The 27378-nt window shown below is 38.3% G+C and overlaps 1 protein-coding gene across 5 annotated transcripts in view; it reads left to right on the forward strand.

The window, feature by feature from the left end:
• PPFIA2 (PTPRF interacting protein alpha 2) overlaps window positions 1–27378 on the forward strand; it is a 610761-nt gene that overhangs the window by 257366 nt on the left and 326017 nt on the right. For 2 of the 5 annotated variants that reach the window (XM_043547102.1, XM_043547080.1), the window contains one exon: window positions 21550–21612. The exons of the other annotated variants lie outside the window; for them this stretch is intronic. In XM_043547102.1, coding sequence (XP_043403037.1) covers window positions 21550–21612 — 63 coding nt within the window. The remainder of the gene's footprint in view (window positions 1–21549; window positions 21613–27378) is intronic. 5 annotated transcript variants of the gene reach the window in all.

Below are 27378 nucleotides of genomic sequence, written 5' to 3' on the forward strand. Positions count from 1 at the left end.
AGAAATGAGAGCTTTTTAGCTGCTCTTCCGTATCGCGGGTGCATATGTTCTTTCAATGGATCTTTTCTGTGGCACACTACAGGGGAAAATAGCAGCCCAATTCCCCCATCAAAGCTGATTTAAAGAGGGATCATCTTCTTTCTAGTACTGAAATTATGCTCTGTGTTATAGTCTTCTGGAAAGGAAACGAGAGAGACGAGGGTTCTGGGGCTGCTTCCCCGCACTCACAGCATGCTGCTTCTTGTAAGGGAAGAAGTGCTTGCTGCTCTGCTCCTCCCACTGCCTCTGTTTTTGGGTAGTCTCCTCTCTAGGTGTGCCTGGCTGTGCTGCTGCTGCTTACAGCTTTCTCAAGCCACATGAGTGTGAACTCGGAGTGATTCTTGACATCTGGCGCTTGCCCAAAGGATTCCGAATATCAGCGAAGAACCTGACCGAAGTCTTGTCAGGTTCCCGCTGCGGCTGCTTGGCAGAACCACGAGCAACAGCAGTTGTTAGAACTGTCTGTGGCATCACAAGCACAACACTGCATCTTTTTATAGTCCCTTCGCATTTGGAAGGTTATTTCTGCAACGATAAGCACTAGGAATTTTTAAGTCAAATTTTAATTCTACAGATTTCAGAGTAACAGCCATGTTAGTCTGTATTCGCAAAAAGAAAAGGAGTACTTGTGGCACCTTAGAGACTAACCAATTTATTTGAGCATGAGCTTTTGTGAGCTACAGCTCACTTCATCGGATGCATACTGTGCATCCGATGAAGTGAGCTGTAGCTCACGAAAGCTCATGCTCAAATAAATTGGTTAGTCTCTAAGGTGCCACAAGTACTCCTTTTCTTTTTAATTCTACAGAATTCAGGAAAAGGGAGTGAGGCGAGGTACTGAGACTTGGTGGTTCTTATCTGCTCCCAGCCCGTCCCCGCCTCTTTGGGTCCCCCGCTCCCTTCTCCTCGGCCCCATCCTTTGCTCCAACACCTCTGGGTCCCATTCTTGCCTCTGCACCTCCCTGCCGGGCATGTGCTAGTTTGGGGAGCAGGAGGCAGAGCTTCCACAATATGTCCCTGTGGGGGCGCTAGTCCCTCCCTCCCCCGTTCCTCCTCCCTGACAGAAATAAGTGGCTTAGGCTCCTATAGTCATCAGGGAAAGTGAGTAGATTATCAATTGTGTGTGTGTGTGTCTCTGTGTGTGTATATCTATATATATCTATTAGGGCTGTCAAGCGATTAAAAAAATTAATTGCGATTAATCGCACTGTTACACAATTATGGAATACCATTTATTTGAATATTTTTGGATTTTTGGATTTCCAAATATATTGATTTCAATTACAACACAGAATACAAAGTGTACAGTGCTCACTTTATATTTATTTTTGTTACAATTATTTGCACTGTAAAAAACTGAAGAAATAGTATTTTTCAATTCACCTAATACAAGTACTGTAGTGCAATCTCTCTTTATCATGAAAGTTGAACTTACAAATGTAGAATTATGTACCAAAAAAAAAACTGCATTCAAAAACAAATCAATGTAAAACTTTAGAGCCTACAAGTCCACTCAGTCCTACATGTTGTTCAGCCAATCGCTCAGACAAACAAGATTGTTTACATTTCCAGGAGATAATGCTGCCTGCTTCTTATTTACAATGTCACCTGAACATGAGAACAGGCGTTCACATGGCACTGTTGTAGCCAGTGTTGCAAGATACTTAGTGCCAGATGCGCTAAAGATTCATATGTCCCTTCATGCTTCAATCACCATTCCAGAAGACGTGTCAATTCTGATGATGGGTTCTGCTAGATAACGATTCAAAGCAGTGCGGACTGACACATGTTCATTTTCATCATCTCAATCAGATGCCACCTTCAGAAGATTGATTTTCTCTTTTGGTGGTTCAGGTTCTGTAGTTTCTGCATCAGAGTGTTGGTCTTTTAAGACTTTTGGAAGCATGCTCCACACATTGACCTTCTCAGATTTTGGAAGGTACTTCAGATTCTTAAACCCTTGGGTTCAGTGCTGTAGCTATCTTTAGAAATCACACATTGGTACCTTCTTTGTTTTGTCAAGTCTGCAGTGAAAGTGTTCTTAAAATGAGCAACATGTGCTGGGTCATCATCCGAGACTGCTATAACATGAAATATATGGCAGACTGTGGGTAAAACAAAGCAGGAGACTTACAATTCTCCCCCAAGGAGTTCAGTCACTAATTTAATTAACACATTATTTTTTTTAATGAGCATCATCAGCATAGAAGCATGTCCTCTGGAATAGTGGCCAAAGCACGAAGGGGCATATGAATGTTTAGCATATCTGGCATGTAAATACCTTGCACTTTTGTAGCTGGCATTGCCATTGAAATGCATGTTCTCACTTTCAGGTGACATTGTAAATAAGAAGCGGGCAGCATTATCTCCTGTAAATGTAAACAAACTTGTGTCTCTTAGCGTGACTGAATAAGTAGGACTAAGTGGACTTGTAGGCTCTAAAGTTTTACATTGTTTTGGTTTTGAGTTCAGTTATGTAACAACCAAAATCTACATTTGCAAGTTGCACTTTCACCATAAAGAGAACGCACTACAGTACTTGTATGAGGTGAATTGAAAAACACTATTTCTTTTGTTTATCATTTTTACAGCGCAAATATTTGTAATAATAATATAAAGTGGCATTGTCAACTTCGCATACTGTGTTGTAATAAAAATGAATATACTTTAAAATGTAGAAAAACATCCAAAATATTTAATACATTTCAATTTGTATTCTAATGTTGAACACTGCGACTAAGCTGCGATTAATCGTGATTATTTTTTTCGAGTTAATCACATGAGTTAACTGTGATTCATTGACAGCCCTAATATCTCTATCTAGATATATACACTTTCCAGACGCAGTAACCTGTTAGTTGCTATCCTTAAATGTAATGCTGTGCAGCAGGGATATGCCACTGAGGATGGAATAAGGACACACCGTTACTATACACACGTTCCTTCGCCTACTGTCCTCCTTCCACCTCCCCACCCCCAAACAAAAATCAAATAGAACTACATACCTATGTTTGTACAGTGCACAGCCAACATAATGGAGCCTAGTCCTGGGAAGTAGCATAATGTAAATAATTACTACCAATAGTAATCGCTATAGGAAAATAGCCAAGAACATAACAATCCTCCTGAAATAGGATCTGGGAATTCTGAAGCACACTCATGACAGTTTCTTCCGACAAGATTAAGAGAATTTTGTTAGCGTTTCTTGTTATTTTTCCAACAATATTTTTCTGTAGAATCCATTTGTTGGTTGCAGAATTCTAAAAACTCTGAAAACCTGCTACCTGTGTATGTACCTGTATAATTTTATTATAATAAAACACAACATACACACACAGACCCAATTAGAATCTGCTGTTAACTTCTCTGCCCTCTCCCATCATCCTATATTGTCCTCCTAGATTTTGCGGTTTGTGAGAGGTCACAGTACCGAAGAAAAGAAAAGTCAAAGTGGAAGCACTTCCCTCTCTCTTCTCCTGGTTATCTGAGGGGTTCAAGAACCTAAGTTACAGGAAAGGTTATGGGTCTGGGAGCATGAGGCAGCTGGAGCTGATTCCATCAGGACCAGCTGTTTTATACAGGAAGGAGAAGGGAAAGAGGCTACCTTGATCACAGGAGAAAACAAGCTGGGTTGTTCAGAAGCCTAGAGTTTAGAGGTTTTCTGTTTGTTTTAAAAACTATAGTTTATATCAAAAAATAGCTTGATTTTAGGACTTTGTAGAGCAGTTGTGTGCCCCTGTGATACGCTTATACCAATATTTCTGCACAGTATCAGATTTCAGGTTTGCATCTCAAGAGCATGGAATTACTGTTGTTTGGGCTTATTAGCCATTGGCATTAGAGAGAACTTTGATTGGATTTGCTTAGGAAGAGGAAATTGACTCGTAAAAAAAGAAGACAAAAATCAAGATTTCTAGTCACTGGCTAGCTTCTCAAAGGTCCCTATCCTTCACCACGTATAACCATACCACTACTGCCAAGATAATTCAGTCCTTAGACAAGATCAACTCATGAATGAAGAACAGCTAGCTGAAGTTGAACTCGGCCACTCAGATGTTATGCTGATTAGCAGGGAAAAGCACTTTGAAGAGTCTGAGGGCCCAGTGCAGTCTCTTTTGGTGGAAAGTACCCACCCATAATTGGTTAATTTTGTCAATTGTTCAGGAGTACTCCTGGATTCATCTCCGATGCTAAGCCCTCACATAGCAGCTTCTACAACTAACACTTTCTGCCAGCTGTGGTGGGCTAGGAGACTCCTTCCCATCCTGGTGGATGATGACCTTGTTTCGGTTATACATGCCTTTGTCACCTCCTGCCTGGACTACAGCAATGCAATATACTGGGCATGAAGCCAAGAGCCCTTCGGAATCTCCAACAAATACAGAGCAGTGGAGCATGTCTCCTCAGGAATATCGGCTTTTACGAGCACATTGTACCTGTTCCCTGATATCTGTGCTGACTTTCCACAGGATATAGACTCATATTCAAGATCTTCATCCTTATCTGCAAGGTACTCAGTGCTTAGACCAAGCAAATCTAGGAGATCTCCTAGATCTCTGGAATGAAGAGAGTGGCTGACCACCCTATTCCTCCGGCACAATGGAGCTTTACCATAAAGGTGAATCTCATCTGGGCAGGAGACAGAGCTTTCTTGGGAGCCAGTCCAAGATTGTGGAATGAACTCCCTCAGGAACCAAGGACTGTCAACAGACCTCGCCATCTTTTGTTCCAAGGGCAAGATGCACTTCTTCAACCTTGCCTTGTCTAACAAAAACACACAACAGCATGTACATGTAAATAAAAACCCTACCAAAATAAAACACTATGGAGTACACACAATTCACTCACTGGGGAAAGGATGAGGGATAGAAAAAGCCATCTGTGATGCATGCTAATCATGTTATATATTGCACTACTGTAAAGTACTCAAATACTGCAGTGATGAGTGGTATGCAAATCGGTGTAGAATTGAATATGAAATTCATTTTGCTGTATCTAGTGTTTAGGTCAGTGAAATCAGCAAATTTTGTTGCTACCATCTTTAATCAAAGTCCTTATTTCACTTGGGTCATCAGGCAATGAAATGGTGGACATACTAACTATTCTTTTCTCTTCCAATTTCCTTCTTCTCTGTAGCATCAAGTTTTAAATGAGACTTTTCCCTGCCTCTCTCACCCAAACTAAGAAACAAGGTCAGGATTAGATTCTGTTCTTCATGACTACTCAAAGATAGTAAGAATGTCACAGGAGAACTCAAATGAGTAGATTTATTTTTTTATAAGGGACACAATTGATTTATATCTATGCTCAGGAAAAGGTGTGGACGTATGTCTAATGTGGATTAAATCCTTCTTGCCCAATATATTGCTGAAAAATCAACATTTTCCATCTGTGCAAAAATACCACCCTTGCAATGCTGTCAGGGTCACAGAGACCTAGGATTTTACCTGCTGATTAAGTGGTAATTGTACACGTCAGAGCTACACTAGGGCAGTTTAAAACAATGCTCCCAATTTTTGCAAGATTTTTTTTTTAACATGGACGTTCCTGTGTTGGATGTGTTTATGCCTTGCACACCTGTCAAGTTTCTAAGATATTTGCCTAAAGTGTGGTTTTTCCACAAGCCCTGTGTATGGGGCAGTATGTAACTGTGTTGCCCTGGAAGTAGACTGGGAAGCAGATTTTGACTCCATTTCCCCCTGCTCCAGGTGGGAACATATTCTGCTTCAGCCCTATACCTGCAGAGCTGTGCTGCCCAATGCACTGTGGGAGAGGAAGAGTCAAAGCTCCATCCATTCCCTGCCTTTTTCCAATCACATGCACAGCCGGTGAGGAGTTGATCTCCTCTAGGTGCTGCTACTGCTACCCATGGAAATGAGTTTGAGTATGGAGAGGTGCTTTATGCTCAGACCCCTTTGCAAGGGCATAGGCTAGGCCACACTATGGCTTCAAATGATGAGATGCAATAAAAGATTTTAGTAATTTTGAATCAAAAAGTTAGACAGCATTACTTTGACATTGAGTCATATTTCCCATGACTGTAAAGGCAAGACAGAAGTGCAGAGGAAAGTAAGATTGTCAATTAAATGTCTGTGCACCCCCTTAGAATTATTTCAGTAAAATAACCAGCTATTTCTTTTATATTTATAGGTTACTTCTGTAGTTAATTGTAGCTGGATTATTAATGTTTATTATTTGTAATAGGATAGTGATGGGAATCCAAACAGCCATGAGGCTTTTGTTTTGCTAGGTTCTATACAAAATGTTGTAGATATGGTCTGTGCCCCAAAGAGCTTCAGAGGGTTTTTTTGAGTCAAGGAAGAGATCCAGGCTAGAGGAGTACATCATTTTCTTCTGCAATAAGAGTAATACAGGTAGTTTATGTCATATATGTATACTTTTCAACTCTACCATCTACATAGGGTTTTCTTTATTAGGGAATTTCTTTCCACTCTCCTATAGGCTTTCTCTTACCTCCCCTAAGAAGGGCTACTGCTCCATAACAAAATTTCAAAGAGAAACTTAGGCCTTTTTTACATTGGGGATTTGCCACAATTTCAGCCATTAGCATAATTGCACCAGTGCAAGCCACAAACAGAGGCAAACAAGACATGAGTTGCACTGGCGAAGCTTATTCTGGATTAAAACAGGGGTATTGTTTCATACTTGAGTGGAATGTAGGAAACACATGAATACTAGTAGGTGCTTTTTCAGGTGGTGTGTAATGGAATCTTATGTTCAAGGACTGAGATGACAGGGAAATTTGTGGGATTTGGGATTTGATAGAGCGCAGTAAACTGTGAAGTGATATGATTTGTTAAGGGTGGAGTTACAAATTAGAGGAAATGGGGTTTGATGAGTATATTTATTATAAGGCATTAGCATCCTACTCTGCCTGAAGGGGAGTTTAGGACTATCCAGAAATGACTCTTATCAATGCATACCCCTACTTTACTAGTCAGTTCCTCTCATTAACCATTTGTGTCAGGTGGAGCGGGCATTCTGAACGTTGGAGTGACGGAGTAATAGCAGTAAGTACAGTAGCTCTTTCAGACTGGAAGGCCAATGACAAGGGGTGAAGAAAGAGAGAGATTAACAAGATTACAGTTGGATGAAGAAAAGCAGGAGGATAAATCAGACTCTCCATCCAAATCTGTACATATATCCCTCAAGCCTCTTGAACCTGACAGCTTTGTATTATGTGAAGATATCCTTTATTGCTTGTACTGCACATGAAAATTAGTTTGTTCATGGGTTATACAGTATTGCATGATTTCTAAATAAATGTATTATGAAAGAAAGAAAACTCACTACTCTGTATATATCTGCTGGTATGCATGGTGACGTTTTGATTCCATTGAGTAGAGAGCTAGCTAACCATTTCACTGTACTTTATTTCTTCTAAGTGGTTAATGCAAGAGAAATGGAGAGGCTGAAAATACTCTGTTTAAAATAGAAAACTCTATTGAGCTCTAAATTAATAGAGGTTGTTTTGTTATGTCATAATTGTCTTTATTTTGAAGATTGAGGATAAATTAATGTTAGATTAAAGCTATTACTAAAATTTAGCCATCTGTGATTAAAGATATAATGAAAAAAATAAGAATCTGATGTGGACAATCTTGCATATTTAATTATTTTCAGATTTTTTAAATTTGCAGATTGTCAAAGCAGTGTATTGTAATTTTAGCTCATTTTTAAATACTTTGTCTCAGTGAGAATCATTGTATTGATTCATATACAATTCAATTATAATAGATGATATAGCTGCAGTTCAGTTACGTAAGAGTATTTTCTTTATATGTATTTTTAAATTATGTTAAGGGAAAACAGAGCATATGTGTAGGCTTCCTTTTTAGAGTGTATAAATCCAAATAAATATACAAACCAGAAACATTTATTTTCTCCAAAATAGAAATTAGTTTTAAGAGTAAATTAGCTTGCTCTGGAGAGCAACATTTACATATTTTTAGAAGTGACATTTAACTATTTTCTATTTAATTCTGTGCAAGAAGTGAATATCTTGCTCTCAAGGAGCACGTTTCTGTAAAATAGTCTTAGATAATGGCATAAAACCTTCCTGTTTCCTGAATGATTGGAAGCTTTACATAAGCATGGTCCCAATAGTAAATTCTGAGATGTTTATTGATCTCACACGGTCATGGGACTTGATCATTCTGATGATTGTGACACTATAGTATCCTCATACTCTGGCATAATTGAACAGTATGCTAACAAGCATATTTAAATGCAGTAGCAGATGTTAAATTTAGATAGGCTGTACACGCAAGTCACTATTCAGAATCTTAGGTAAAGTTCTAATTGTTATGCTTCACTGTACCTCCAGTCCTTTGCTACAGTGATTTAGTCATGAAGCCAGACAGCATATAACTTAATAATGAAATATGAATAGTGTTTGGCATCCTCTGAAAGAAAGAAAGAGAAATCCATGATACCAGATAGCAATTATTTTTAACCTGTAAAATCCTTAACAATTGTCTTTCTAGTTCTTGGAAACGTTTAACTTGCTTTGTGCATTGTTTTTAGTTTTGAAGTTACTGGAAACATATATAAAAGGCCTAATTTAGGTATTTTGCCACATTTCCCCTGAAACTTCATGCAAAATGACGCTGTAAAACCATCATTGTGAGTTCATATCCTCGTTATTTGCAGCCCATGTGCAGCTTAGTCCCACCAGTCAATGTCAAATGGATCAGGGAGTGCACATGCAAAATGGCTACGTCCCTTAACACAGGACAACCTACCTTGCCTCCTGGCCAGCTTTACTTCTGCTTTCACATACAGAGCTCACTTGTGCCCTCCTGGAGCTCTTCAACGACACAGGGAACACACCTGCTGCTGCATAGGGTATAACCTTTTTTCCTCCAGTGTTCCCATTCTGATACTCAGGCCAGTGCATGGTGGGCTTGGTCCCACCTCCCCTCCATTCCCTTGAGAGTACTGTACACCCTTGCATAGTAAGGAGGGAGCAGGCCCTGCACTCCTTCCCAAAGGTATGCTCAGCAGTTTCTGCCTCCTCTCCCTCCCTCATTCTTCTTCCAGCAGACCAGTGAGCAGTTTGTCACACAACATGCAGCTGCTCTTCTGCTCTGCTGAAAGAAACTATGGTAAGTTCAAGCATGCTTAGAGAAAATCCAGATTTAACATTTTATTATAAAATAAACAAAAGAGACATTTCATTTATTCTTCCTACACTGGGATTCATTATTACCTGATGATACAAAGAAAAAATTAGAAGTAATGTATTAGTCTAAGATATGGTAAAGAGGGAGACCATTTGAAATTTAAACAGGGCCTTCTTGGCTTTATTGCAGTATGCTGGCTGATGTGTATTTAGTTCACCCGGACGATTTAAACATAGCCTTTGTGGCTTTGTTTTCTGGACTAATAGTGTAATTTTGGACAAAAATTATAGGAAGAAAGCTTCATGTCCTAGTGCAAAAGACTCAATAGATGTTTTGTTAAATGAGAGAGTTCAGAGTCCTCTCTTCTGATTGTCTTCACGAGAGAACAGTCACATTCTACCTGAGCCATGTTCTCTTCTTCGGCTTGTTCTCCTTCGCAAGGTCCACCAGAAGGCTCACAAAGTCAATAAAGGACTCCAGAGCATGACATATTCACCCTCCATTTTTTTTGAAGTACAACTAGAGATCCTCGCTTAAGTGTAGACTCAGATGCAAGTTCATTATGCAGAGTTACAGTGTGGATTGGAACCGAGAAGATGGGTTTGTGTATATTTGGTTGAGGCACTGAAAAAGTGTTTAGTGTGATTTCTACAAGTCCAGATTTGCAAATGAATGAACATAACATTTAAAATGTTCCCACCATTTCCAATTTTCCTTACATGTTATCACATGAGTTTTTGCTTTGTTTCTACATTTTTTACTGGAAAGTTCTTGTAGTTTGTAAAGGCTTTGTTTTATTATAAATTTTGGCAGTTTCTTGTTTCTTCCTTACCGAGCAAAAAGTAACATTGCTTTGCAGACTAGCAGCATATTCAGATGACATTCTTTTAAAACCATTAATGTTTTTATTACTTCATTAGTCAGGGAAATATATTCTTAAATTTATATTTCCCTGACTAATGAAGTAATATTTGGGATCATCACAGATAGAAATCTTGGGCTATTTTAATGGATATATCAACTTAAATGAAGCTATTGTAATTATTCAGCTAAGACTTGATTTGCTATAAATTAGATATATGTGTTAATGAAGTTATCACAAAATATTTTGCTGTGTAACTATGAAATATTGTTTTAATTATGGTTCCCAGCATTTATATTATAAAGTATTTCCAAAATGATTAATCAGGTCAAGCTCTGTTAATATGACAATTTAAAAATTATTACTAAGACATATTTTAAATGCTTACTTAACCAAGTATAACCTCAGAATATATCATGACATAACTGAAGTGATACTGTAGCAAGAGTTTTGCTTATAGTACGGTATCTATCTACCTACCTACTTCAGTAGGCATACAGCCCCAATCCTGCGGACATATATGCACGTGCATAATTCTATGCAGATGAGTAGTTGAATTTCACTTAGTGGGAAGACTCACATGTCTGAAGTCAAGCATGTGCAGAAATGCTAGTGCTCCATCACTGAAATATTTGAGTGCCTATGTATTTAAAGAAAGACCCAAAAATGGTGGTTTTGCTGCTTATCATTAGCATCCAAGTATATAAGTATAATTAATTTAAATAGAATTATATTTACTTTTAATTCTGGTAATTAAATGAGATTTCCATAGCTTTAATTTACATGGAATAAAGAATTTTTAGATACTGCTGACATGGTAACACAAAGCTCACAGTATGGGATCAGTCATTCACTAGCCCTATTTACTATGCAGTTTGACTAGACTAAGTGTTAATTGGATGATAAATTATGATAGAAAAAAACAATCATTCTATTAATGATTTATTTGTGGAGGAAGGAGAAATAAAAATGATTTCTATTTGGTTTAATGATATAACAACAGAAATCAAAGTATGCACAGAACCAGCTGACAACTACAGATAAGATGCCTCTCACAAAGGCAACTTTGATATACTAAGGTCAGTCAGTAGGAAGATACAGCAATATAAATCACTTGATTCAGTGAATGAAGGTTATTTCTGATCTTTTGTGCATGTAATAATAAAACCCACCAAAATATCAGACAGCTTCAAATTTGGATTCTAGCATAATTGCCAATGAAATATAGATAATATTCCATTAATTAGATGGCATCGGTGACTTAGTAAGTGGGCCAAATTCTGTCCTTCAATATATTTGTGCCTCTCCATTAAAATATAAGGGACTGAGGTGGGATTGTGCATATTTTACTGAGAGCAGAATTTAACATATCATTTATGTGTCGAATTTCATGGCAAGGACAGAATTTGGGCCACAGTTTTACTATATACACCAGAAGTACAATTTACTGAGATCTGAATGTGAATTATGAAATATTCACCAATTTATTTTGCATTGTAAGCTTGAGAAAATCATGAAGGTGTATACTTTGCTAAGTTGTACAATGGATATGTACCAACATGCTGGGTGTAGTTTAAAAAACACAGTAAATACTAACATTTTCCTTCATCTGATGCACTTGAGGAGGGGGAAAGGGTTCGGGGTCCCCTTCAACAGGCAAAGGAGAGGAGGTGCCTTCAACACGACTGTTCCCACTGAGTCTGTAGGATGAATGTGAACGAAGAAAAATCATGTATATGGTCTTAAGTATGGCACCAGATTGGAAGTTGGGAGATCGGAGATCAGTTCTTGGCTCTGTCACCAGACTTCCTCTGTTGTATAGGTCAAGTCACATAGGCACCTATCCTTCAAACACTTAGACATGCTCTTAACTTTAAGCCTGCAAATACTCCCATTGACTTAGTGGGACTACTCTCCCGCTTAAAGTTAAGCATGTACATAACTGTAGGGCCTTAATCTCTGAGTTTCAGTTGCTCACCTGGGGATGCTGATACTTACTTTCTGTGTGCTTTGTGTATCTTCTGTAGTTTGTAAAATCTTCAGGGAAGGGGCCCTCTCTCTCTCTCCCTCCCCTACTATATGTATGTACAGAATATAGCATAGTGGGGCCCTGATTTTGGTTGGGGCTTCTGGGTGCTACTGTAATACAAATAATGATAACTAATATTTACTCCGAACAGTTCTTTTATCAAACAGAACACACTGGTAAAATAACTTCTACAGAAAAGTATTTGCCCAGTGGTTTTGTGAACTGCAGACTTTAAACATAGTCATCCTCAAAGGACTCTGTATTGGTATCTGAGTATCACATTTCCCTTAGTTTAGAATAGACAGTAAGTGCCTTTTTTAAGATGTCACTGTGTAATAACCATTGGTAGATGCTGAATTTTTATTATTGAAATTAGTATACTAGGAATATCACAGGTTTCTGCTAAATCTATAGAAGCATAGCCTTCAGTTTTACTAAGGAATAACCTATTTTATTCCATTGTATCCAGTCAATGATTCACTTTTTAAGACTGTCTTGACCTCTCATTTGTGTATGTATATGCACGCGTGTGCACATGCATGTATAATTTCACCCACACATTTTTTCTCGTCACAGACACATTGTACAAATCAAAGTTCTCAGTTCCATTGCTTAACAGACCCCAGTAAGCAAAAACCAATTTGTGCCCACAAAGTCATTTGTAGACCTAAGTGTATGTCTACACTACAGTGTAAGCCTGGGCTCGGGCTCAGGCTCAAGCCAAACCCCCCACTTCTATCTATACACAATTCTGTCTGACTCAGGCCCACAGATCTTCTGGGCCGGACCCATGACCTGGCAAGGGCAGGGGGGTTCCAAGCCTGAGTCATACTGGGACTTGGGACCAAACTCCATCATATTGCTGTGTGTGGAAGTAGCTCGGGCCTGAGTCCCCCAGGCTCAGGTCTGGACAGCCTGCCAATGCTATCCCACAATCCCCTGGACTGGTGTTCCTTGTCGTTCCAAGACTAGCCAATCGACTCCCAGTGAATGGAAGCAACCCCCCCATCCCCCTAGTTCAGTACAACTTCTTGATGTTTAACCCTTCCATTTTATTCTGACCATTGAGCTGCAAACAGAGTGAGCCTACTCATGAATTTGCAATGGCCACCAACAATAAGTCCCCAGCCAAGTGCACTGCTATCTGGGTCACAGGATCACAAGCAGATTTTGGTAAATCTCTGGTGCAAGGCAAGCAAAACATTCAAATTCAGTAAAAATGCCAGGAGTGACCATGCGTACTAGGAAATAGCAAAGGAGCTGGCTGCGTTGGGGATTCACCAGTCTGGTGACCAGTGCAGGGAGAAGATTTAATAGGCTCAAAAGCAACGGTTGTAAAGCCAGGGATGAGAACTGCACCTCTGAGAACTTTGGCATCATCCTGCCTCTTTTATGAAGAGCTTCTCTGGGTGTTGGGTACTGTGTCGAGCACTGAGCCACCAATGGTTCATGACAGCCTGGTCAGCCATGATGTCAACCTGCTGACCCTTGAATCTAATATGAGACTGGAGAGGATCCAACAGGCACCAGATCAAGCTAGTGAAGTAACTCGGGTGCTCACACCAGTCCTTGAGGAGGCTTTGCTGCCGGAGCATGTCCTGGGTCCACACTCTGAGGAGCTGTAGATGACTCCCTTGAGGAGCAGTAGAAGTAGAAGAGGCAGAAGGAACCCCAGAACCTGGTGTTTGGCTCCATGTTTGTTTGTTGTTAATATATGAATTGGAGGGATTTCTGGTTTATAAACCAATACAATTTTTATTATAAGCCACCGGTAGCAGCATGTATCTCCTAATGGTGGAATGCATGCCAGCACCTTGGCATCACCCCTTCACCTGCACCAAACCATGTGAAATTCAAAATGGATCCTGGGAAGCACAAACAAAAGTTAAACACACATTTACATTTAATTTTTTACTTGCTACTTGCTCATTCTTACGTAGATGTGCTGGGGCATTAAAAGTAAAAATCTTATATTGTTTTTCCTTTAGTACACTGCTCCATACAAATTGGCCATGCCACAGCATAATGAGCTACCTGTAAACGGTAAACAGTACAGGGAAGGAAGAATGAAATGTAATCCATGGGTGACTAAATCAATGTCCAAAATGTGGCTGGGGGTTGTATGCAGTTCAGAAATATTCCAGGTGAGGGGGAGTGGCTGTGTAGTTCTTTGGGAGTCTGTATTATCATGTGTGTTTGCATGGAGTCCATAGATAGATATAGTCAGACCAGGCAGTATCGGAAACTGTAGGGATGCAGTAATCTGTGTGGACACCAACACCGTGCCCTGTTGATTCTACAGTGAATTTTGATCCAGTCCCAGGTGCTGATAGCTGTGAAATTTTTCCCATAGTAGAAACTCCAGATAGGCAGGCACATTTTGGGGAAGTGTGTGTTTTTCAGGCCCACCTCTGTAGGCCACCAGCCCACTCCACTCAGATGTTGCTCAGTTACCAAGTACATTTTAACTCACCATTGTTTGTGCTCTCTTTTCACTCTGATTAATTCAGTTGTGTCCACAGAGCTTCTGTGATCTAAAGCTTTCCTCTTAGAGTATATTGAAGCACAGTTTTAGAACGTATTTTTTGGCCTTGAGATTTCACAAAGCACATTTCTCTGGAGAGGCATTAAACCTTTGTTGAAGTACTGAGACAATAGTCTCTCTCTCGCTAATGGCCACTAGAGTACAGGCTCCTGCTTTACCCACTCCATGTCCTGATCCCTCCATGGTCCCATGTACTGCAGACCAGGAACAATTTGCACAGTTCCACAGTTGGGTGGCCCATGCATCCAGGACCTACAAATAGCTGGACAGGGCAAAGGTACCTCTTTGGCCTCCACCTCTGTGCAGCAGCATCAAGTGCGTGCTACATATGGAAAAAGGGGAAAGGAGAACAGGGGTCCAGGGACAGGCAAAAGGAGGTGATTTATTTGTTGGTACTGGTTTCACTGCTGATACTACTCAATGTGTGTGTTTTGCACTTTCTTTTATTACTGGTTTTATTGACAGTTTATTACTCGTGGTTTGATGTTCTAATGGCTGCTGGGTTGCCCAGCAATGATTTAATATTGTGTTTTGTAATATAACCTTGTTCACAAATTAACGGCTTTTATTTTATTTGAACATTTCTTAAGAAAGTTTTTATTTGTTTATTAAGGAAGTAATAAACTGCATCACATCATATTATGTGTATTTTGAATAATGAAGATAAACATACAGCGAGGAAGTTTTTCTCCAAACATAATTTCGCAGTATATCTGTTTACATCAATCCATAATGAAAATCCACAGTTCTTGCCACACAGTGCACCGCCCCTTACCCCCACTTCATAAGCAGTCATGTCATCCATAACTAAAATCCCCCCATTCATTGTGTACAGTGACTACCTCATTTTGTGTTAACATTTCTGTACAAACACATTCATAAACATACTATTCTCCCTCTTTCATTGGGCTATGCAAGTCCCTAATGTGAGAGCACAGAGCATCCCTGATTTGTGTTGCCTAGGGGCATCTTGTACCAGCTGTGACAGGTGCACTTTCTGGCTGAGTGTACCTGTTCAGCAATCCATTACTGTCATTCAGGGCCAAAAGGCTCACCTTTGGGGTCTCAAAGATTGTGAAGAGCACAGTAAGCCACAATAATGTGGACAGCATTTATGACACTGAAATCCAAATGTGTCTGTATCAGCACCCGTGGGATTTCAATCTGCCAAACGCATATTCAACCACCATTCTACACCTACTGAGAGTTTAATTAAAATGTCCTCTGCCAGGGCCTCTGAGATCAGGTTATGGTTTCATAAGCCAAGGCCAAAGGAGGTGTGTGTGTGTGTGGGGGGGTCTCCTAGAATAATAGTGGGGACAATAATTCCATTTATGACAATGTCATTTGGTGAGAATAGTGTCTTGACCTGACCATGAAGGTAGACCCTTGATCAGCAGAAAATCCTGGCATCTTGAATTTTTTCAGCACAGCCCACATTGGGATCCATAAATCAGCTTCTGTAATCCAGAGACTGCTTTACAGTGGAGTAGTATCTTTTGCAGTTTATGCACTCATGCTTCTTGAGGAGGGCAAACAAGGGCACGTGAGACCCATCAGTGGTCCCAATGAAGTTTAGAAACACCAATCTCTCAAAACAAGCAGTTACTTCAGGGATATTGTTTATGGCCACCTACTTTTGGGTAAATCACTTTCCTGATTTCACCTCCACCACCACTTTACTCTCAGTTAACTTTCCAACACTAAACTGGTTAACAATGGACATGTAGCAGTCTTGGGTAGCCATGATGCTGGAGGGTTGAGGCAAACTGCTGGAGCCACTGCTGCTCATCCCACGTCCTCATGATGATGGATCCCACCAGTCTATGCTTGTAGCCTTGCTCCAAAGGCTCAGGTCTATGAAAGGTGCATCAGTGGCTACACCAAGAGTCGTGAGCAGCATCAGCCAGTTCAAGTCTGCCATGTCTGTTTTATCCTCCTCCTCCTCCTCCTCTGTAAGGTGCCTTTGGGAGGTCAGAAAAACTGCCAAAATGTCCACCAATGTCTCATGGATGCTCTACCTGTTTCCTGAAACAAGAGTGAAAGCCCAAGCAAGGCAAGTTCTTCAAACGGTGATTCCTCCTTGTTGCTGGCTCCGGCTGCCGAGAGCATGCAGACCCAAAAGATGGTTTGGCAGGGTGTGTTGGCAGGCTGTGACAACTTCCTGCAATGTGGGGTTGGCAAGCAAGTTTTCCCACATTGCACCACAAACAAAGGGCTAGATTGGCTACAGCTGGAGAGGGCACTAGGAAGCCTGGCTTGACTCGAGTCTGCATAAGGCACTGCAGATGCCTGAGCACTGGTGTGAGACCTCCGTTCAGAAATTCTAAACTTAGGACATTCAAGCCAGGCCTTGCAAACAGTGAGCTAGTGGGCTAGAGTTCCAGTGACCCTGGGTTTACATTGCAGTATAGACACACCCTAAGAGGCAGTCAGCCAAACATCAACATGTGTGTGTTGGGACTGCAAAGCAAGGACTTGTTTCCATACCTGTGCATGTATCTATTTGCCTTTTCTTTTATCCCAGATTTCTCCTGTTGAAGACTGATTCCTTCATGAGTTTGAATCAGTTTCAGTTAGTGATGTGACTATGCTGGTTGCATCATTTCTTCAATGTTAGAGTTGTCATGTTCCAAAAATGGGTATAATGGAAATATTACTTCCTTTTGTGCGAGTCCTGGGATAGGGTTAAAATGGGAATATTGTGGTAAATAGAGGCCATGCCACTGCACTTCAGAGTTTGAATGAGCAGAAGCAGTGGAAATTACTTTCTAAACCAGGCCACCTGTAACACAGAGTTCTTGAAATTTTATGCTGTGGCTGTTGTGGGAGGGGGGAAAAAACACGACTGGCCTTCACTGAAGTGTTTACAAAGTATCTGCCATCTGGAACAGTTCCAAAAGGTAGTCAGTTGGTCTGTCTCTTTTGGGACGTGGAGTGTTTCTTGCTCTGAAGAGTTTTCTGTTCGTTTATCAGATATGAACTGGATTAGCAGTCTCGGGGATCTGTGATCCATGACAAATGTGGGTGAAACAGCAAACACAAGGCCTTCTGTTTGGGTTTTGACCAAATCCACTTACTGATTGGCAGTCTTTGGGGAGCTTTGGGGTATGAACTATGATTTAGTACCTATATCCCTCTTGGTTACCAAAACCCTTATCAGGAAACATCAGGTCTTCTATTTGGTGGAGATTTTCATCATTTCATCAAGATTCTTCCATCATTTTAACAACTGATTGGTAGGCTCTGAGTTCCTGAGTCCTCATTCTACACTGGTTTCATTGATCTACTAACCTATTAAGTGTCTATATTGATTCTTTTAGAACTGTCAGCAGACTTTGATGCCACTGACCGTGAAAACTGTCTTTTTTGTGGATAGAGAATTTGAATGAGTCCATACCTTCCTTTAGAACAGGACCTTGAATTAGTTACTGTATGACTCCTTATATAGTAAGTAGGACTAGAGGCTTCTATTCTGTCACCACTCTTTCAACAGAGAGATGGTAAAATGAGTTGGATTGTAGAGCCACTCATATGTGATTATATTGCTCTCTGTTTCATCTGATCTAAATAATGTGGTTGCTCAACTTTCCTAGTGTCAAACAGGTGTAGGGGCTGGGACAAAAACACGGATAAAAGTCTAGTGGACAAAAACACAGGAAATTGTGGAAGTGATAGCTACCAACTCAGGGAACAATCCTGCTGATTGTTTCTATAGTTTGCAACCTAGGGGACCTGTTGGCTCTTCAGCTGCTTCTGATAGTCCAGATTGCAGCATTAGCCAGGAACATTTATTTACACCAGCACTTATATAGCAGGTTTGAAAGAACTCTTATCTGATATGCTAAGCACAGTCATCCATGCAATTTGTTACCTCAGACCAGTTGTGTGCACTGCACTCTACTATACCTGGGGCAACACCGAGAAGAACGCTTAGAAATTTCAGAAAGTGCAGAATAAGGCCATCTATTTAATTGTAGGGTTTTTCAATGGAAAATGGAAATTCTTTCACTTGTGCTGTAAAGTCTGCCCTGCCCTACAATTAATATCTACTTTCAGGTCAAGTTGTGGTTTTGATACATAAACTGCTTTATAATTTGGAGCCTGGATTAACTTAGTGTGGATGTGGTTCACAGTTCATGTTTGCAATCTGACAGTCCCAGTATTTTTATGCGTTGGGGCTTCATCTCTGAAATCACTTCTCCAAATTGAACCTGTTGTCCTTTTTTGTCATTTTGCAGTGCCTGTGCATTTATTGCTTTTTCTGAGGAGGTGAATCAAAGTGTAATAGATTTCAGTTGTAGTAGGAAGTGTTGTGAATATTAGTCATAATAGGTACCACTAAGTACTTGCTATAATATTAAATATGTGGTAAAAAGGTTTTATCGGCATGAGTTTGGTAGGGCTGTATTACTTATTAAATCCATGAATGTGTTATGCAGGGTATCTAAAATGATAGCCAGCAAAATCTTTATGCCAGATCAATATATATTTTATAGATCCCACTTATTTTACAAAAAAAATTGAAAATAATTTTAAGTTTTAAAATATGTATTGGATTTTGTTTTTCATTTCTCTCCTAAAACTTGGCAATGACCATGAGACCAGCTGCTCAGGAAATTACCAGGGATAGAAGCAAGTGCCTTATAGCACTGAAAAATCAGTGGTCACTTATTTACAATTATGTAAAGTTTTCCATGCTATCCCTAAAGCGTCCGAAGATATTAAATCTTAAACCTGCCACAGGTTAGAACTGACTATACATATCCCACGCAATGTTCTTTGAGGTATAAAATCCACATTTTGGAAGGGGAAAAATGGGAAAAAAACTCAAAGGCTCTTTAAAACAAATGTGTCTGAAGCTCATCAGAGGTAAGAACTATCAGAATTCTACATCCCAGAGATGACAGCTTAGTGGGCCAAAGGGCAGATGCAGCAGTCAAAAGTGTATGGTAAACCCAGCTTTTCACAAGATATCACCATCACGTCTATAGAGTGCATATATATAACTATGAATAAATGCATACATACAAATATATATACAATCTCTCAGGTTCAGGATTTTCAATAATTGTATTTTGCTTTATTTTAGATATTTATGTGTAAACACTGAAGCTCATTTTTTAAATAGGAATTCGACTAATTTTTTAAGCAAGCTCTGAAAGTGGTGATATTATATAAAGCATTCATTCATTGTTTAAATTGTATGTTTCCTTGTTTTGAGATACTGCTATTTAAAGCCTATATCATGCTGATATCATATAGACTGTGTTTTTCTTTTAAAATTCCAGAATAGTGGTTTTGTTAAAGAACCACCTACACATTACCTGTGAATTGATTGTGAACTTGTTATGCACAGAAACATTCTTGTTGAATGTAGCTAATCTATATCTAGAGACATTCTGTAAATTTCTAAACAAAAACCAACCAAACTAAAAGAAATTTGACCAAAGCACTGTAAACATTTCTTGGAATAATGTATCAATTTAGAAAGAAACGATAAATAACAAGAATCTGAAGAATGGAAATCTCATAGAAGTAAACAATAGTCCTTTCAGTGTGTGTGAACAGATTCTGTTTGTTTGGAGATCCAAGTTTAAAATGTTGTTTCCGCCAGTAGCATAATCCTTTTAAGAAATAAAAAAACTAAAAATCTTTTAAGTCTTTTTATATTATTACAAAGCACATTTTAAGTGCATTGATAATATTTTGATAATAGGTGAAAATACATAAAAGCATAACCTGTGCATATGCCTGGTTACTACTTGACTAAATTATTGAAAAGCATGAATTCAATTCCTCATTCCATAAATAATAAAGTAGTTATAAAACTAATGTTGACAGATAGTGCAGGTGTATCTTTCCTACTTTCTTGTTATGCTATAGATAAATACTGTAGCAAGAAAATATAGACGTTTGTTGATATGAACACCAGAGTGAGAGGTAAACACTGGCTTAATTAAGTTAGGTCAGTATTTATTTCAAGAGACAAAGAATTTTGACCATAATAAACATGAAATCAGTATACTGTGTGTATTGTTACATATAGGATCAACATTTGAATCAAACATTTACTTTATGGAGATACTTTCTCGATGTATAATTTTTTTCTTTTAAATTAAAATTCAGTACTGATGAAACCAAAAATTTAAAAACACAAGCTATTTATTTCCTCTGATGTATTTATTAAGGTCTGAAGGAATGCCAGCCAGTCAGATTGCCATTCAGAGTTTCTCCGAAGAAAAATATTTTATGCATCAACTACTGCTGAAAGAGAAACATACAGTTATGAAAAATAGTCACAAAATGACCATTATTTCTAAAGATATTCTTCATATATAGACTATGCATGAGATTTCAATGAGTTTTAACTATATAAGAAGTTAAAGACTCCATTATTAAGATCATTCAAGGCAATAGAAAGGTGTGAGATAGAATGCTAATTTTCTTAATGGAAAAAATTAATTAATTTTTACCATCAATTTGTCAGAAAAAATCTCTAAAGTCAGAGAATGTGTTTTAATTTTGGGGAGGATATCCTGTATTCAGATATAGCAAAGAGGTTGAATTCTTGCTTTAAGTGGAAAACTCAACTTATCCTTAACCATAGAGCTGTGACTGGCACCTCCATAATTAACTGTTTGACACTGCTTCAGACTTTTGCATTCATTTCTGTGGAGGTAAATAATAGAAACTTGCTGACTCATCATAAGACTGCTTTTAGCCAGCCATGATTTTCACACTGTGTGTAACAATACTTTCGATTTATTTGCAAGTTTGGGTTGAACCCGATGAACATTGCATTAGGTCATCTTGTATGAATGAAAATTTAAAATATTCATCTGTTTAGCATGGTATAATTTGAATATACTGTACACTTCAAAAATTCTATTCAATTGAGTGGACTCTCTGTTGCCCCCTTTTTCAGATGACGGTTGCTGCTGGTACGAGCATTGAGAATAACATTCAAAGGACCATATCCTGCCCTAATGTATGTTCCACATATCTTGGATTTGTGTGTAATTTCAATGCAAAACCTCATTACATGAATTTGATATTTTGCCTTCCACAAGAATCTCATGTATCTCAGGGTCAGCACATATTATACTACAAGTGGAGGTTTCAGCCTATCAAAATGATGAATTACTGTCATTTTTTCCTGTACGATTTGACAGCTCAGCTAAATAAAGACTAGGATGATACATTCACCGCTCCTTCCAAGTTTACCTTGCTTCTCTCCCATCTGAATATTCCTGTCAGATGAAATCAGTAAAATAGCAATTAGCAAAATGAGAAAAGTAAGATGAGGGCACATTTATTCTACTTTACATTGTACTGTATTGGACTTCAAAAATATCTCATACTAAATTTGGAAGGAAACTTTATTTTCTCTGTATTGTGTGACTTAAAATGAAGGTGAGGGAGGAGTCACTAGTGATGGAAGGATAGAATAAGAAACCTGTGTTTTTGTTAAAAAGAAACTATTGATTCACTTGTAGTATAACAGCTAATTTATCTTTTGCAAAAAGCCTGTTCTACAAGTGGGAACTCAGTGGCCCAAAGCCTGTCCTGTATGCAGAACATTAGTGGGAATTCAGCACATACTCTAAGGGCAGACTTTGGCGCTGGGTCCTACATTATGTCTTGAATACCTTGTATATTGAGCATTACTTTCTCTTGATAAAGATCACATTTTTTGTGGGGGAGGAGGCTATTGATCCTGAAATTCAAGACTTATTATTGCATAAAATGTAATCCAGGTAAGTATGATCGAGTTAGACCATACTGATAATTAAGCATCAAATTATTATTATTATTATTACTATTTTTGATATTGTCAAGATGAAACAGCACGGGGATACTGGACCATTCCCATCTCTCAAAAAACAAACAAACACAAACCCAAAACCTAGTTTACTGCAGAAACTTTCCATTTTTCAAGGAGCATAGAAGTTTCCAATTTTCTGTAATGGATGAAACTGATTGGTATCCTGCTTCTAGCTATTTGGATGGATCACCAGTATGTATTTCTGGGCATCTATTTCAATGGGCCAGCGAAAACACTGCTTGATTAAGAACTGCTCTCTTGAATTCTAGTTACAGTTTTATCTGATGAGGCTAAAGACCATTTCAGGGTATGAAATATCCATGTAGAGGTTAGTCAGGAGGAATGGGAGAAGATGCCATGGATATACAATGCAAGATTGATTTCCAAATGGGGGATCCTCTCCCCATAACCAACCTGACTTTAACTCCTACAAGACAAGATCAGTCTGCTGATTTGAAGAGGTAATCACTTTCCCATCATTCAGATGTCATCTATAGATAAATCTTGAATTAGAGGACTTGAACCACAGCCTTGGCAGTGTACAATAATGTTTCAAACTCATACACAAAGACTAATACTATCACTTTAAAGAAGCATCGGAAGGGTAACTTAAACATTAAAAATAATTGATAAAGAGGTCTTTAAAACTTAGGAGGACTTAATGTATACTTCCTCCAGAAAGAAGTCAAAGATACAGGCCATCCTACAGCAACCTTCTACTCTTTGGGTGAAATCCTGCACCAATGAAAGCAATGTATTGTATTCAATGGGTTTATAATCCTCAAGAAAGGATGAGAGGCCTCAATGATAAGCCAAAATCACAAATTCACCCCACTCCTCATTTTCTGTCTTCTCTAACAGCAAATTTTTCTCCTCCAAAAAGAAACAAAAAGGAAGTTTATGAATTCTCAGAAGACACTGAGGTTCAAACATAAGAATTGTATATACCCAAATATTTAAGGAATTGGAATATTCTCATAACTCAGTGAATAAGAAGAATTTTAGTGACTATTTCCCAAAGGTGAAATAGAGGACGAAGTATTTCTTATTACAGTAACACTAATAAATCTTACAATAGGGTTGGGAGACTCTGGGCTTTAATAATCGCTTCTGAAGTCTCTTCACAAGTTAGAAAGAATTCCCAAGTCTAGTTTTCAAGAAAGAGAGCTAGTGCCCATTGTGGATTCCACCTTTACTGTAAACCTATAAAAAAGTCTTTCATATTGAAAGTTAATGTTTAGAACACAGATCCCATGGATAGAAAATAATCACACATGGACTCTCACAAGGTATAAAACTTCCAGCTTAAGTTCTTAATGTGATGATTCACTCATGCCTTACTTCCGGACTCACTGTAAAGTGGCTTTAAGATCTAATTTTAGATTCTGACTATAGAAAGAAGTACAGTAAATCCAAAATTCCTGTAGACTTAATTGCTCTGGCTGCTGACTTTCACTTTTTCACTGCTGATGCAGCTACATATGCTCTTTATGGTCCTATTTAGAATGTCACTTTAATGAGTAGGTGGAAATGCCCTGTGGTTCAAATTCTGGTCAGGTGATTTTGCCTGTAACTTAAATTAAATGGCTCTTCTCTTCAAGGTACCATAAGCTTTTAAAAGATAATCTGGATGCTACCATAAAAGGGATTAATGCAAAGACAGTTGTTCTCTTTGACAGATACCTCAAAATAGGGAAGAAATATCTAATGAAGGAACCCCATATAGGTTCTGTGGTATGACAAGATATACAAATCAAGTCTATTCTAGCATTTCTCCTGCTTGATAGAACCAAGGCAGAGTAACTTCCACATAAATTTAGAGAAAATTGCTTTTATTTCTAATGGTCTTTTCCCATTAAAACTACATTTAGGGATCTGACACTCTTCCTGTGTCACAGAATAGGAATAAATCAGCGAAGACAAAATCATTATATTTACACCTCTACTCCTATAGAACGCGACCCGATATAACACGAATTTGGATATAACGTGGTAAAGTAGCGCTCTGGGGGGGCGGGTCTGCGTGCTCCGGTGGATCAAAGCAAGTTCGATATAACGCGGTTTTACCTATAACGTGGTAAGATTTTTTGGCTCCCGAGGTCAGCGTTATATCAGGGTAGAGGTGTATTATCTCAAATAGTTACTACTTAGAATGTTGGAAGATTGCTTCTATCTAGACTTAGCAAAATAATATCTCATATCTCAAAAATTGGTAAACATATAATAAATCTTTTAGCGCTTGATCCTGCAAATATATATATATTTGAGCAATGTCAAATATATATATACTTATATATTTAAGCAACGTCAATATATACATACTTATATATTTGAGCAACGTCATGCACATACATTTGAGCAACTTCATTCACATGAACAGTCATACTGAACTCCATGGGACTTCTCACATGAGGAAAGTTACTGGGGACAAAGGACCAGATACACAGTCATGTCAAGAAATATATTCTATATTTCATAGTTTACTGGAAATCAGGATGGGGTTTTGACCAGTTATTGACTTCAGATAGCTAAAAATTCCTAGAATACAAAATAATCTCACTTCTGTTGACAATTAAGATGCATATCTGCTTATACTATACCTACTGTCTAGCTGAAAGCCATCAATACTTCACTATGTTTGTTGTAGGAAATTGACATTGTCATGATTCACATTACCTTTTGGTCTAGCCTAGCTCCATGATATATTATAAAAGTGATTCTCCCAGGGTCCACAGAATTATAAAAGTAAAGTTTCCATCTAATTTCTTATAAAGATAAACTAATAAAAGCTATTTCTTTCTGTATCTGTTCAAGAAGTGAATCTAGTAGTCTCCACTTCATCAAATATAGGTATTTTAGTGAATTTAGAACTCCCTAACTCCCTCCCTGTAGCTCTGCGATTAGGCACTTAATTTAACACAAAAAGATATCCCTTGTTTCCTAGTCAATAAAGGATAAACTGATCTTTATAATCTGATCTTTCCAAAACTAACGTAAAACTTCATCAGATGATGTTCTTCACCTAAATTATGCTATCATGCCTATGGACAAAATTGCACACTCGTCCTCTGATATGTATCAGGGCTCAATAGCCTTAGCATCTGGAATTTCTTGGTCCATAAGAGAGATTAAACATCATGCTAAACAATTACTGCCATGATGCCTGGTCACCAAGAACTTGATAAAACTGATATCATCCAAAACTGTGCACATCCACCTAATAATGGCTTTGAGAAATGCCTTATCAACATCTGTCCACTATGAAGAGCAGCCATTTACTACAATTGTTTTTGTCCCAGGAAAGAGTCAGTTTTTAATTTGCCTTTTATCTTTAGTTTTTTCTTTAATATTAATATGTATAACAGACCTCATTTTAAATTGTATTTTTAGAAATCCTAATTAATTATCATTTATTAGTTGGTTTGTCTTTATCTAGTATTCTGTTAATTTTTCAAAAACCATCCAGCAGGGTAACGAGGCATGACATTCTCTCTATGTGTTAGTCTACCTTTAATTACACATTTGGTCAGTTTCCTCAGACTGAGCTGAGGTTCACTGGTCTGAAATTCTTCTGATCACTTCACGTTCCTTTTCTGGAGATTTGCACTGTGTGAATAATTTTCCAGTCAGGAACAGGTTTTGTTTTTGTTTTTTTCCTCCTTGTTAGTATCTCTGCTATTTCACAGTTCCTTGAGAACTCATGGATGAATTTCATCCAGTTCTGATGATTTACTGCACTAAAGATTTTCAGAATTCTTCATAAATTCTTCCAGGGAAGCTTCAGATTTTAGAACTTATATTTAACAAAAAGTCCTGGCATTTTCAAAACAAGCCCACAGATGCACAGATACAAAATAATATTAACCAACACTTAAACGTCCCTCAAGTTTACAAGATCTAGAACAAGGAGGAGGTTTTAACGCTGGCACAAATCTCCCCAAAGAAAGATTAGACCTTTTGTTTTGGAAGGACCTCTTTTGTGATAAGTAGTACTCCTTGGGTCAAGGCAATGTACCAATAATGTCGATTACAAAAGCAGATACAGCCCCAATTTTGAGTACTTTTTGCAGCTCAATCCAAGCCAAAAACTTTGCACATCTCTGTCCCATACACAGAAGGTTACCTAACAGTTGGTACTTACTTTCTATCAATACCAACCTGAGGTGAATATAAGCTAGAGAAGTGGAAAGTCTGCAATGCATGCTGTAAACACATAAACCATCCTGTCTCCTGATAATTACGAAATGTGTAACACTTCAGTGTTGTTCAAATACAGTGTTTAAAGCTTGTTTATGAGCTGTACACCACGGCCCTTCATATGATGTTACGTTGTTTTTCTCCTTAGGTTCGAAGAAATTTTCAGTGCCAACAATTTTTATACAGGTGTATATACAAAAAAGAAAAAATATCCAAGCCACACATTTTGTATTGTATTTAACTCCAAACCCCAAACCAGCATACACTGTGAAATATTTAGAACTCCAAATTAAGTATTAATGATTGGTTTAAGATTGATGACCCTAAGTTTAATTATCTGGTACCTTTTCATATAGTGACAGGACTACATTAATCTGAAATTCTCTCTAGTTTCTTCTAAATGCTGTGGGAAGCACAGGTTTACACGTTTGGTCCCAGGAGAATTGAAAACGGTGTATGAGTGCTTTAATATTTTTATTTGCTCTATCGTGATCCATCTTCCTCAATAGGATGCCCTCCAAAACTTGAAATTTCAAGTAGTTAAGAATACATTAGTTCAGCATTTTAATTACTTTAAATTAATTAAATATATTTCTCCAGGGCTTATATTCTTGGTAAGATAGAGCCATAGTATACTTTAGTTTACTCTTCTGACCCCTAACCTGATATTTAAAAATATTAAAGAGCGATTAAAATATGTGGATAGGATAGGTTGAGTATTATCAAACTACA

The sequence above is a fragment of the Chelonia mydas genome, chromosome 1 (assembly GCF_015237465.2).
Source record: "Chelonia mydas isolate rCheMyd1 chromosome 1, rCheMyd1.pri.v2, whole genome shotgun sequence".
Taxonomy (NCBI): Eukaryota; Metazoa; Chordata; order Testudines; family Cheloniidae; genus Chelonia; species Chelonia mydas.